General features: G+C 38.1%; 1 protein-coding gene across 4 annotated transcripts in view; it reads right to left on the reverse strand.

Annotated features, from left to right (window-relative positions):
- Window positions 1-344: 344 nt before the first annotated feature.
- The window catches only part of cep135 (centrosomal protein 135), a 137,223-nt gene continuing 123,299 nt past the window's right edge, over window positions 345-14,268 (reverse strand). For 3 of the 4 annotated variants that reach the window (XM_060830698.1, XM_060830712.1, XM_060830692.1), the window contains 5 exons: window positions 12,361-12,570; window positions 6,301-6,503; window positions 5,322-5,426; window positions 4,506-4,660; window positions 1,896-1,978 (listed from right to left, as the gene is read on the reverse strand). In XM_060830698.1, coding sequence (XP_060686681.1) covers window positions 4,513-4,660; window positions 5,322-5,426; window positions 6,301-6,503; window positions 12,361-12,570 — 666 coding nt within the window. In that variant the 3' untranslated portion in view covers window positions 1,896-1,978; window positions 4,506-4,512. Of the gene's footprint in view, window positions 1,979-4,505; window positions 4,661-5,321; window positions 5,427-6,300; window positions 6,504-12,360; window positions 12,571-14,268 lie in introns of all 4 variants that reach the window. The other variant, XM_060830705.1, reaches the window with a different exon arrangement.

Here is a 14,268-nt window from a genome sequence, read left to right on the forward strand (position 1 = left end):
TTCTTTTCTAAAGGGTAGTGAATTTTGTGGAATTCTTTACAGCAGAGGATTGTAGAGGATGTGTCAGTAAGTATGTTCAATGCTGAGATCAACAGATTTTTAATTAAGGATTATGGAGAAAAAGCAGTAGAGTTAAGGATCATCTAATAAGACATAATCTCATTGAATGTTGGAGGAGACTCAATGGGTTAATGGCTTACATGTGTTCCTGCGTCTTATACTCTAAATCAGAAACAAAGACTGACTCACTCAAACAGTATAATAATCGCCATTTTTATTAAAGTTTATTAAAGATTTTATAAATACATGCTGAATTAAATACATTTGGCAAAAAAAACTCCAAAAGTTGGCATCTATTCAGTATTAAAACAAAAATATAACCAAACCTAAAATCATTTAAATAATAAAGATAAATTGAAGATAATTTAATGCAGTTCAAAATTTGGAATACTAAGTCAGTCTTACAGGTATGCATCATAAAAACAAATGTCCACCTAAAGGTGAACCTTCACTTTGCAATGACATCAACAGCTGTAAACATTTGAGGCAGCTATGTTATATGACATTAGAACTACAGAACTGGAATATCTAATTGGATAATAATGTGAATATAAGATTTGATTTTAATGGGGAAACCATTACATTTTAAATCAGTAACTTATTTCACTTATTTTATCCCAGTGGAATTTCGATGGCATAAAGAAATCTAAGCAAAATATACTTGATCAAAATGTAAAGTTGCTATTTAATAATTATTGCATATATTTATGAACTACACTCAAGAAATCAATACTGATTTCTTAGTAGTTATGTTAAAACATTGCTAATTCCAGCCTAAGACGCTCATTTGCATTTATTAACCATGTTGTTAGCCTATTTTACTATAGGTATGTCTCAAGAGAATAAAGATGAAGATGGTAAAATCTTGGTTTACGCTGTATGGTCAAGGATGAGATGGCACATCAGTGACAGTTATTAATAATGAGACAATTTTGGGAATGGTAGCAAAAATACTAGTCACAGTTAATGAGAACAAACATTAATAAATATCTTGCATATAAAATTGAAAACCTAATTCAATACAAAAATATCTTTGCAGAATAAAAAGTATCTTCATAATGATTGACAGTATTGTACAGATATATACAGCACAAGATGGGCATTGCATTAGATTGTGTAAATCTCAGTGCCACATTATCTTGGGGTCTGTTTAAGAAAGTATATGGGAAAATATATAATTAATAACACCATATTCAAATACTATAATTCAGTAAACTTTAATTCACATAGTTTATAAACCAGCACTTATTTTTTCCTATTTGGTTTTTTTAATATATCTTCTTGCAGCTTTACCACAGCAGAAAAAAAATTGTTTTATGGTTCACTTCTCATTACATCAATATGGTAGATTTAATCCTGTGAAATAAAGGTATGCTCATGTAAGTAAATATATGTTCGATAAAGGCATTAAGAAAAACTAACTGAAAATTAATCAATTGTAATTTCCAACTCTAATGCTGTGCAGTCATTTGAAAATGAGAAAGGGCCTAAATGTTGCTGCTGTTCTGTCACATATCACAGAACAAAAATATGGTTGGGCAAGCTTTTTTGTTTTAATAAGTAATGTAATGCAGAAGTTCAAACCTACTTTAAGCACAGGTAGATGTTATCTGAACAATTGGAAAAAATGCTGTTCTTTTAATAACACTAAAATGTTAAACAAGCTGACAAATGTGCATAGAACATTGATCTATCTTGGAGTTATCACAATTCACTCCAATGACGAGAAATGTAGTTAAAAAATTTGCCTTGAACTTAGAATACTTCATTTCAAAATTTTGCAAAAACTGATGAAATCAATACTGCAAAAGATTCAGCTTGCAACTTTGCAAACGCTGTTTTGGTGAGAACTATGGATCCATTTGTGAAACGTTCAACTGGCTTTAGTGATGGATACTCCTTAAAGAAACTTGTAAAACTGGGAAAAGAAAAATAGAAGTCTTAATTACAACATAAATTAAACAATTATACATTATATAAAGCTTTGTATGAACCTGTGTTCGAAAAGGCAGACTATTGAACTTTGTATATATATGAACAAATGGCTTCCATTTGACCTTCAATATACATGCACCATCCCAGCTCCATAAATGTATCTCTTCCCCACTTCGTTTCTTCTCCCATCTCATAAAAAAAATTCATTCACATGATATGGGATTTGCTGGAAAGGGTGGCAAATATTGCCCATCCCTAATTGCTCGAGAAAGTCGTGTCAAATTGCGTTCTTGAGCCATTGTAGCTCATGTGGTGCAATACATCCACAGTGGTGTTGGGGAGTTCAAAATATTGACTTAATGTAGCTCCAAATCAGGATTATGTTTGATTTGGACGAGAACATGAAGGTGCTGGTGTTCCCATGTATCTGCTGCCTTCAAGGAGTGGAGATTAAAACCCTTCATACATATGTTTAACTGAGCCAGAGGCAAATATCACATTTCTGGGGTTTGTTTCTTCATCCTACCTTTCTAGTTATCCTTGTTGTGTAGATCAATAATGGTCAGCCAGGAGGCAGCCACCATGACACTGTTGAACTATAAGTCATTCTGTTATAATCTGTGTTTTGTCTCTGTGAATTTGCTGTATTGCGATTGACAAATTGGGGACGCTGTTTCTATAGCACAAAACTTTTAATACTTTAAATGCTATTTCTAAAGTACCATTTCTCTATAACACAGGGTTGCAGAAGAACTGACTATACTAAGACTTAAAATGTCCTGAGAATTACTTTGAATGTTTCCTGAAAAATGCATCCTGTTAGACCCATTGAATGCTGGGAAAGAAAAGGGTTAATTAAGTGAGAAGCCTAATAAAAATGAATTGCATACCAGGTGGAGAAAATATACCTGCATGGCTACAGCTCTCAAGATAGTTTCTTGAGGTATGTTAGAACATTTACAACTTTTTTTAAATATCATTTTTGAAACTGTGAGATGAGAGTTGAAGGTGACCTTTGGACAGTGAGCAGCAATTTGTTTTAAAAAAAAGCAAGAACAAACAAACTGGTATTTGTTTATAAGACATGGCCTGGAAGTTAACTGCACATCGATTCTTGTGTAAATAATATTATAGACATTTAGGATCTAAAGGTACATTGTGCTCAAGCGTTGGCAGATGTTCGGACATTAACAGGGGCCATCACAGGTCAGTGCTAATTCTCTAACAAAATGAATGTTGAAAAAAACACAAAGAGAAATCAAAGTTTGAACTGCATATTTTTGATAGAAGGATTACAGTTGTGAAATCTACAGGATGGAGGTTTAATTACACCATGGTTATCCTCCTTTATCAACTTATTGCAAGTTCACAGAATAGAAACTCAATTATAAGAATTGAATGAATATTCCTCAGAGCCAATGAAAACTATTTACATTGAAATGTGCCTTTAGAAATCAAGCAAGATATAATCCCACATGCATTCGATACTATGCATCGTGGAAACTGTTCAAGTGATCTGGCCAGTTACGGCTCTTTTTTCTCTTTCGTTTTATCCCTTAGCTGTGTCTGGCTATGTGCGAGTGTGGGCTATAATCAAAAAAGATTGTGAATAAGTCACAAATACTAATTAGATTACTTCGTTATATAACTTTGCTCAGCTAAAGCTACTGTACTAATAATTAATTAATTATTTTGTTTCAGCTATAAAAACTCGGTGCCTTGTATCAGTTAATCAAAACATCGGGTTTGGAACCATTGGGGCAATTTTGATGGTTATTGAATGCTTTAATTTTGCTGTGTTGCAAAGACAAGGATGGGGATCATTTAATTTGGCTGTCAGTTTCTGTGTCATGACAGGGGACATAAAGGTATCCGGTCTTATCTGCACCACAGCTTTGTTATCAAAACCAAAAACCCTGACTGGAAATGAGTAACCCATGTTTCATTGAGTAGAGGTCATTAGGAAGAGCAATACAGGTCTTCTATGACTGTGATTTCAAATAAGAATTCTTTGTCTTGTCAACACTGAAGGATTCCTCTGTAAAACTGGAAGACATATCGCTGACAGATGATAAGATTTAGAAGATTATATTCTAATGCTATAATAGAATATAGCTGGATAGAAATGAGGCACTTAAGTCCCGGAAATGAAGGCAGACAAGATTTCAGTTAGCTGGTTTAGACAGTGCTATCAGCACGAGAAGTAAATTTGCTAAGATATGAAGATTCTAGGAGGAATGGATAGCATCTCAACAGGGTATAGACCCCAGTGTTCTCACAAACGTTAATGAGTAGTGTCTGGCGATGACTCTTTGCCCTGTTGTGAGGAATATCTGCTTTCTGACCCAAATGTGTGCAAACCTTCCACACTTAATACTTTACTATAAATGTGCAAAAACATAAAGAGAGTATATATAACACTAAATTGCAATGGCATAGTTCGATTAACTAGTATGTCTCATATACCACTAGACTGTTAGATTTTTTTTAGGGGCTTATAAACTACTTACTTGTCATTTAATAGTCAGTGCAACATTCTAATCCTTTTTTAGGCGAGCCCATATCCTGAGAATGTGAAACAGGGCTCATTGAGGTTCTCATTGGAGACAAGGAGCTGATGGTAGTAGAAAGACCATGCCGATGCATTTCTTGAATTGCCCGCTCTCTGTGCAATGAACAGTTTTTCAGACAAAAAGATCCTTTATTTCTGAGCATGTACTCTGGAAACTAGTGACTTCAGTAACTTCATTTTGTGAAACCAACAGTACATGTTAAGCAAATGATTACTATAATACAACGTAACATTCTGTAAAAATGGTAACGTATAGCTAGAACTAATAGAATACCCAGTGTGGAAGCAGGCCATTCAGCTCATTAAGTCCACAGTGACCCTCTGAAAAGCATCTCACCCAGACCTACTCCCTCTACCCTATCCCTGTAACCCTGCATTCATCCAGCCTGCACATCCCTGGACACTGTGGACAACTTAGCATTGCCAATCCACCTAACCTGCACATAACTGGACTGTGGGAGGAAACCAGAGCACCCGGAGGAAAACCACACAGATACGGGGTGAATGTGCAAGTTATACATTGGTCCAATTCCAATCTCGGGTGACAGTGTCCCAGATGCTGTGAGGCAGCAGTGCTAACCACTGAGCCACTGTGATTGTTTTCAGTAATATTTTCCAGTGACACAAACCAATAATGAATCATCAAAGGTCGATATAACAGCCAAAACACAAGAATCTGTTCTTTACAAGTTAATGCATTTTAAGATCTTCAAGTAGTTTAATTGTTAAATATATTTTGTATTTTAAACATTACCTTTCAAAACGCTCTGTCGTTAACTGACGTTTGATAAGGTCAAGCTCTGTTTGAAGTTGTGAAGACTTAGCACGAAGCTGAATTATTTCTTTATTCTGGCTTGATCTGTGAGTAATTATTAGTTACATTAGATATAAGTTATGCATCAACAATTTCAGATTCAGTTGTCTAGATTTTTCACAAGCTATGTCTGTTCCCAGGCATATTGAAAGTGGATTGTATAACTGCATTAGAAGCAATTCATCAGACTTTCTTCATACAGTCACTTTCAGGATTTACTAGTGAAAGCCCGATACAAAATTATGCAGAAAGTACAACACAGCAACAAGCTCTTCCCTCCAGCGCAGAAAGAGAACATTCAGCCTATTGAGTCTGCACTGACACTTCGAACAGTATGCCACCCAGACCTACCCCTAGCATGCGCATTTTTACCACACCTAATCCGCCAAGTCTGCACATCCCTGGGGCAGTGGTATTATCGCTGGACTGTTAATCTAGAGTCCCAGGTTTTGTTCTGGGGACGCAGGTTCAAATTCTGCCACAGTAGATGATGGAATTTGAATTGAATAAACATCTGGAATTAAGAGTCCAATAATGAGCATGAATCGATTCTTAGAAAAACCCATCTGGTCTGGCCCACATGTGACTCTAGACCCACAATGTGGTTGACGCTTAACTGCCCTCTGGGCAATTAGCAATGGGTAATAAATACTGACCTAGCCAATGACGCCCTCGCCCTGTAAATGAATAACTAAAAAAAAACCTATGGGTAAGTTTGCATGGCCAGACTACCTAACCTGTACATCTTTGGAGCAGGTTTGAAGGGCTGAGTATCCTAATTTTGCCAGTTGCTCACAAGTTTGTAACCACAACAGGCTTAATTCTGAGGAATACTCAGGATTCTTTTGCGATAGTTTCTATATTTAGAAAGGAACACTGAAAAAGCAAATGCTAAAATTAATAAATAATTGCCACTCACACTTTGCTCTCTGCTAGAGTCAGCTTGTCCCCAAGAAGTTGTATTTCGGATTCTTTTTCATTCTTTGACAGGTGACACTGAAATTCCTTTTCTCGAGATGATGTCAACAATGTCTCAAGGTTCTTTACTGTCACCCGTTCAGTACACATCTGTTTCTTTAAAAGTTCAATTTCAGACTTCGAATCTTCCAGTTCACTTAAGGTCTAGATAGATACAAGGAACAGTTTTTAAGCAGATTCAAAACATGTGCCAGTTATCAAATTTTGACTTATAAAGGGAAGGTTAAATAAACAAATCAATTTTTACTGTTCCAATTAAGTTCATTCTAAGTTCAAGAGCAGGTTTTGATTGAGAGATTTACAATCTTTCACAACACTTTACTTAAAAAACTTGCAAGTCATAACTGGTCCCAACATTTTTCAGTGGCAGTGGTTGGTGATGACTTGGCTATTTCTATTATTATGGGGCCAAATACCCTTAAAATATAAACAGAAGATAGCCTAGACCCTAACTTTCCTATTTTAAAGGCAAATGCCACGTGTTGCATTCCGGATGTAATTTGATTGGTCAAGCAACCAGTCTTGAAGCAAAACACACTTTAGATTAGATTACTTACAGTGTGGAGACAGGCCCTTCGGCCCAACAAGTTCACACCGACCCGCCGAAGTGCAACCCACCCATACCCCTACATTTACCCCTTACCTAACACTACAGGCAATTTAGCATGGCCAATTCACCTGACCCGCACATCTTTGGACTGTGGGAGGAAACCGGAGCACCCGGAGGAAACCCACGCAGACATGGGGAGAACGTGCAAACTCCACACAGTCAGTCGCCTGAGTCGGGAATTGAACCCGGGTCTCAGGCGCTGTGAGACAGCAGTGCTAACCACTGTGCCACCGTGCCGCCCACAGTGAAAATATAACAAAAGTCAGAAGCAACCGGAATAACTTAACTCTATTGGAAACTTGGTAGAGTAACAGATTATTAACCTACAAAAAAGTAACTTTTCCAATATTAACATCCTATAAACACACACTTGACAAAAGCAAATTCAGTTAAATAGATGGTCTCATATGCAATTCTTCAGTCCAGGAAGAAAAAACAGAAAGAGAGTAGCATGGAGAAATGTACTGCAGCTTCCAAACCCAGCTTCAAGACCCCAGCAACTACTACTGAGGAACTAAAAATTCTGGCTCTGTGGGAACTTGACCCCACCCATTCAGGCTGCTTCTAATGTTCCAACTTTAATAAAAATCCAACGCCTCACAAGCTGTTTACTTTGTGGGCTTTGGAGTTGACTGCTAGCCACCTCTGTCACAACCTCTCTTCTGAAAAAAAAACTAGGACAAAATATGCCTCTTAAAGTCATAGTATCGTTGCACTATTTACAAGCCCCATGTTACATCTTTTGTGTCATCTCCTTATACCACTATCCCTTTTGTCAGTTTATTGTCTTCCTTTTCACCCTTGCATAGCATTTCTATTTTTTTTTCTTTCAAACAGTCTCGTTGCTTTTGGATTTTGCTGCTTTTTAATTTCAGTTTTTTATTTCAATGTCATTGATTTGAAATGTTTACAGGGTTTCATTCTCTACATATTCTGCCTAACGTACTAAGAGTTTCCATCACTTTCTGTTTTTATTTGAGATTTCTTGCATTCTATATTTTGCCAAAGCAGATATAAGTTATGCCAACAAGGTATGAGGTACTACACATTAGTAGGAAAAATTGGTGCCACATGTACTCCATGAATATTGCTAAAGTAATTCAAGAACAAAGCAGAATGAGATCCTAAATAAACAGAAAGTTTACTTCTGGAGAAACTCAGCAGGTCCAGCAATGTCTGTGCAGAAAGCAACAGAGCAAATGTTTTGAGTCCCATGACATTTCTTCAGCATTCATTCAGCAATATGGAAAATTGCCCAATTATAAGTTGTACCCAAAATGCAAGACAAATCAGATCTGGTCAATTAAAGTCCTATTTGTTTACCTTAAAACATCAGCAGAGTGATGACAGGTATAACTGACAGTGCTATCATGCAGAATTGATCAATCACTGATACCCAATTTGGTCTTTCAGTTCCTGACCTCATTATGCTCTAAGTATGAAAATGGACAAAAGAGCTGAACTCTCGAGGTGAGGCAAAAATGAATGACCTTCACAACAAGGCTGCAGTTGATTAAGTGGGGTATCAAGGAGCCCTAATAAAATTAAAATCAACGTGAATCAAAGAAAACTCTCACCCCAGGACATCACTGCTGGACATCCTCAAGGGTCTGGTTCCAGAAGTCACTGTTGTGCATGGACCTTGGAGTTCCATGCAGAAGACAAAAAATTAGCGGTAACTCTACTTAGGTCATTAATATATCATAAAAGAATAGTGGTGCCATTACTGACATTGGAGGAATATGGCTGGAGAGCAAATTCTATTCTGAGAATCAACTGTTCACTACTACTCTCTAATTATAGCCCCACTTCTTGTAATCCCATTGATTTTACTTTTGTTAACAAAGTTGTACTTCATTAACTGCCTTTTGAAAGTCTATATGGGCAGTTTGAGGGAGGCAGTAGTGTAGTGGTTATATCACTGGACAAGTAAAAGAGATTTTGGGGACATGGATTCAAACTCCATCATAGTGGATAGTGAAATTTAAATTCAATAAAACAAAACTGGAATTTAAAAAGGTGGTCTAATGGGGACCGTGTCAGCACTGTAGATTGTCATTAAAACCCATCTGGATGACTAATGTCTTTTAGGGAAGAAAATCTGCTGTCCTTACCTGGTCTGAATTATATGTCACTCCAGTCGCACAGCAATGTAGTTGACTCTCAACTGCCCTCTGGGCATTTAGGGATGGATAATAAATTCTGACCTTGACATTCATGCCCATATCCCAGGAACAAATTAAAATTAAACTTCAACTAAATTACCCTCATCTGGGGGAGTATAAGATCACCCACATGCTGACAATGTCCTTTTGTTCTTGGTCAATCTGGAGAAGTCTGTTCCTCGATTGACTCAAACAATTAATTTATTTGGCAATTTCTCGGGCTACAGGATTAATTTTACAAAATCGGAAGCCATGCCGGTGGGGGGATTAGTGGAGGTGCCTGATCTGAAGGATGGAATGCAATTCTCATTTAGATGGTTGTCAAAAGGTTTTTTGTAGTTGGGAATTTTTATTACCCCTGCATTCCACCAGCTGTATAAAGCTAAATATGTACAACTACTGGAAGGATAAAACAGGATTTGCAGTGGTGGAAGGGGTTACAGATATCATGGTTGGGCCAAATAGCCCTGATTAAAATGCACGTTCTTCCTTGCCTGTTGTACCCCAATATCTTATAGATAAGATGAAACCTGTGACTGAGCAGTGTAAGAATCCAATTACTTTATACATGGTGAAAACCTGGAGGATAATGAGGCAAGATGAGGGCATTTGGTCTAAGACCTCGCTGTTTACCCCGTTGGTGGGAGCCCAAGGATTTAAACCTGGGGCAATGGACCCTGGCTTTAAGTTACGGGAGAATAAGGGAATCTCATGCCTGGGAGATTTGTTCGAGGGGGAGGTCTTGATGTCATTTAGCCAGTTAAGTCAGAAATATGGATCGTCTAATAGGGACCTTTTCTAGTACTTTCAGATAAGGGAGAAAAGAGTACTCCAGGTACGGGTGCTCCTTCAGTCAGTACTTTGTATCATTTACAGAAAGGTTGCGCCTTGGGGAATGTGGAATCGAGAGCTAGGAGTGGATATTTTATCGGAGGTATGGGAAGATATATGGGGAATTGTAAGGAAAAATTTCATTATGTAACAATGCACAGGAATCAGTGGAAATCAGGTGCAAATTTGCTACTGGCTGGAGTCATAACTGGCACATAGCAAGATGTTAGTAACTGCTGGAGGCCAGTCATCTCAGCTTCTGGACATTCTTTGCCTAAGTTCTTTAAGATAGTGCCCTAAGTCCAACGACCTTCAGCTGCTTCATCCATGACTTTCTCTCCATCATGATATCAGAAGTGGGGATGTTTGCAGATGATTGCACAACATTCAGCACTATTTGCAACTCCTCAGATATTGAAGCAGTCCACATTGGCTTGGGCTGACAAATAGCAAATAATATTTGTGCCACATAAATACTCGACATTGGCCATCTCCAATAAAAGCCAAACTACTACTACCTCTTGACATTCAGTGGTGACATTCAACCTTCACTGAATCCCTCATCATCAAATTTCTGGGAGTTATCATTGACCAGAGACTCAAACTCAATGTACCATATAAATATAGTGGCTACAAAAGTAGGGGTCAGAGGCTAGGAATACTGTGGCAAGTAACTCACTTCCTGACTAGCCAAAGTCTGTCCATCATTTGCAAGGCTGGATGACTGCAACCCCCAATAACACTCAAACCATCCAGGCCAAAACAGCCCGCTTGATTGGCACCACATCCACAAGCATCCACTCCCTCCACAACCGACGCTCAATAGCTGCAATATGCACTTTAAGATGCACAGCAGAAATTCACCAAAGATCCTTAGACAGCAATTTCCAAATCCATGGCCTTTTCTATCTGGAAAGACCCAGACAGCAGGTACATGGTAACACCACCACAACAAATTCCCGTCCAAGCCACTTATCATCCTGACATGAAAATATATCGCTGTTCCTTCACTGTCACTGGGTCAGAATTTTGGAATTGCCTCCCAAGGGACATTTAAGCCCTACCTACCTTGAACTGCAGTTCAAGAAGACAGCTCACCACCAACCTTCTCAAAGGGCGACCAGAGATGGACAATAAATGCTGGTCAGTCAGTGACACCCGTGTCACATGAATGAATTTTTAAAAAAGCCTGGGTTTTGAACAAAAATTTAAATTTGTATAGTGCCCTACCCTGCTAAATCACTTCAAAGGAAACAGTATTTTTTGTAGCATTGTTACTGTTATAAAATGGGAAACATCAGTCCATTTGCACAATCAAACTCCCACAACCAGAAAGAACATAACAACTGGATAATCTATTTTGTGATGTTAATTGAAAGAATTTTTAAAAATGGTTAGGACACAAAGAGTAACTCCCTTGTTCCTTTCCAGAAACTATCAGGGGAGCTTTTACATTCATTTGAAAGCAGCTATCTAGATGTTGAAAGACAGATCCTCTAATAGTTCAAAATTGTTCAATACTACATTGGAACATCACCTTCGAGTATACACTTAAGTCTTTGAAATGAATGTATCTGAATCTAATGTTAACACACCAGCTAACTGTGGAAATATTTATTCTGTTCAGGATCAGGTAAATCAAGTGTGAAGAATGTTATACCCTATAAGGAATAATAGTCACTTACAGCTCCATGATAGCTATCATTTACAGGATGATCTGTGAAAGTCTCACAATTCAATCCTATCTTACTATAAAGGATAAAGTCAGAAGTCACAGAACACCAGGATATAGACTAATAGGTTTATTTTAAATCACAAGTTTCCGAAGCAGAACCACGTTGTCAGGTGAAGATCCCCTGACCAAGGAACTACGTTCGGAAAGCTTGTGATTTCAAACAAACCTGTTGAGCAATAACCTGCTGGTTATGCGATTTCTGACTTTGTCCATCCCAGACCAACTCCAGCACCGCCACATTACTGTAAAGGATAACATGGCGTAAAATTACTATAAAATCTTCACAATTCATCCTGTTAAACGTTCTCTAGGAATACCACACATAAATAACAGCAAACATCCAATATATGAAGGCGGCTCTGGTAATGATATTAAATCTGTCGAGCGAATGTATAATTTAAAAAGATAATTGTGAAGCTGACTTGTTTTGTAATGTGCTCTTGATCGACTGTTCCAAAATCAAAGAAATAAAATGTCGTCATCTACATTTGCATTCTTGCAATCAAAATTAAAGTCAATATTTAGGAAGTGGTCTACAAAAGTGGAAACACAAACTTACAATTTCTAATGATTATGTAGATAGTTCTTTCTTCATATTAATCAAACATTGCAAAAATGTTGTTTTAAATCAAGCATAGACAATATTTCATCTAACCATACCCTTTCATGTTCCATATTCTTAGAAGTAAGTTGCCGTGATAACAATTCCTTATTCGAATCCAGTTGGGCACACAGTTCTCGGAGTGAAGTCAGGTCCCCTAAAACATGACATTTCTCAGCCTGCGTCTGCCGCAACTCTTCCTCCAGTTTGCTCATGCTTTTAGATATACAGGAAATCTCTTTCTCATATGCTTGCTGGGCAGCTAGGTGCTAAATTAAAGAAGAATTCACACAAAAATATGACATTATATTGAAACAAAAGTTTAGTGATAGATAAGTTAATTGATGGTGCAATTCAGAAGTAAATATGAAATAAACAATATTTGATGTATTTCTTTATTTTTTAATCAAAGTTTGACTTCTGCACACGACAGTACGTTTTCAAGGCATCACAAGGTGTAATCACCTGGGGCATTGCTTTTAAGGAAATTCCAGCTGCAGCGTTCAGTGATCATCCTACATCACACAGTATAATGTTCCAGGCTGTACTTACGAGACTCCTGTCCAGAAAATATGGGGCAATCATTTCCCCACAAAAGATGGGGATTGACCTTTCACTCTCTTACTGGCTGTGAATCATCACTGGTAGAAGTAAAGTAGAAAGCAAAAATAAAAGACAGTCAAAGCAAAGGGAAGCATCAAATAGGATAAGAATAAAGTGGGCGGCACGGTGGCACAGTGGTTAGCACTGCTGCCTCACAGCGCCTGAGACCCGGGTTCAATTCCTGACTCAGGCGACTGGCTGTGTGGAGTTTGCACGTTCTCCCCGTGTCAGCGTGGGTTTTCTCCGGGTGCTCCGGTTTCCTCCCACACTCCAAAGATGTGCGGGTCAGGTGAATTGGCCATGCTAAATTGCCCATAGTGTTAGGTAAGGGGTAAATGTAGGGGTACGGGTGGGTTTCGCTTCGGCGGGTCGGTGTGGACTTGTTGGGCCGAAGGGCCTGTTTCCACACTGTAAATCTAATCTAATCTTAAAAAGGCAAAAGTAAAGCCACTGTTTCTGAATGCGTGTGCTTTCATAAAATGATTGACAACTTGAATGGACAAATTGAGATAAATGAATATAATTTAACTGCCATCATGGAGACATGGATGCAAACTGACCATGACTGGGCACTCATCATCTAAGGATATTTGGCATTTATAGGTCACTAAACTGTGGAGGCAATTGTAAGCATGGTATAAATCAGGAAGTCAGAGATGCATGTAATGTTGGTAATACAGTAGTTAATGGGCAACTTCAATTTAAATACATGTCGACTGGGTTAACCAATCAGTGCCAACACAGTGGAGGATGAATTCATGGAGTGTATAGGGGATGGGTAACAGTATATGTTGAGGAGCCCAAAAGGGATCAGGGTATTCTGGATTTGTGTTGTGTAACTTGAAAGGGCTAATTAAGAACTTTTCTGTAAAGGAGCCTCTGGAAAACAGTGACCATAATATTATAGAATTTCATAATAAGTTTGAATACAATATTGTTCATTCTGAACTAGGGTCTTTTATCTGATGAAAGAAATGAAGGAAGTATAAGAGGCGAGTTGGTTATGGTAGATTGGAAAAATACATCAAAAGATTAGGCAGTAATGGTTAATGTTTAAGAATTACTAGGAGAAAGTGAGGACTGCAGATACTGGAGATCAGAGCTGAAAAATGTGTTGCTGGAAAAGCGCAACAGGTCAGGCAGCATCCAAGGAGCAGGAGAATCGACGTTTTGAGCATAAGCCCTTCTTCAGGAATGAGGAGGGTGTGCCAAGCAGACTAAGATAAAAGGTAGGGAGGAGGGACTTAGGGGAGGGGCATTGCGAATGCGATAGGTGAGGGTATTAGGCTGGAGAGGGGTAGTGGGGGAGGGAAAAAGGGGTCAGGAAGAAGATTGCAGGTCAAGAAAGCGGTGCTGAGTCCTGG

The sequence above is a fragment of the Hemiscyllium ocellatum genome, chromosome 1 (genome assembly GCF_020745735.1).
Source record: "Hemiscyllium ocellatum isolate sHemOce1 chromosome 1, sHemOce1.pat.X.cur, whole genome shotgun sequence".
Taxonomy (NCBI): Eukaryota; Metazoa; Chordata; class Chondrichthyes; order Orectolobiformes; family Hemiscylliidae; genus Hemiscyllium; species Hemiscyllium ocellatum.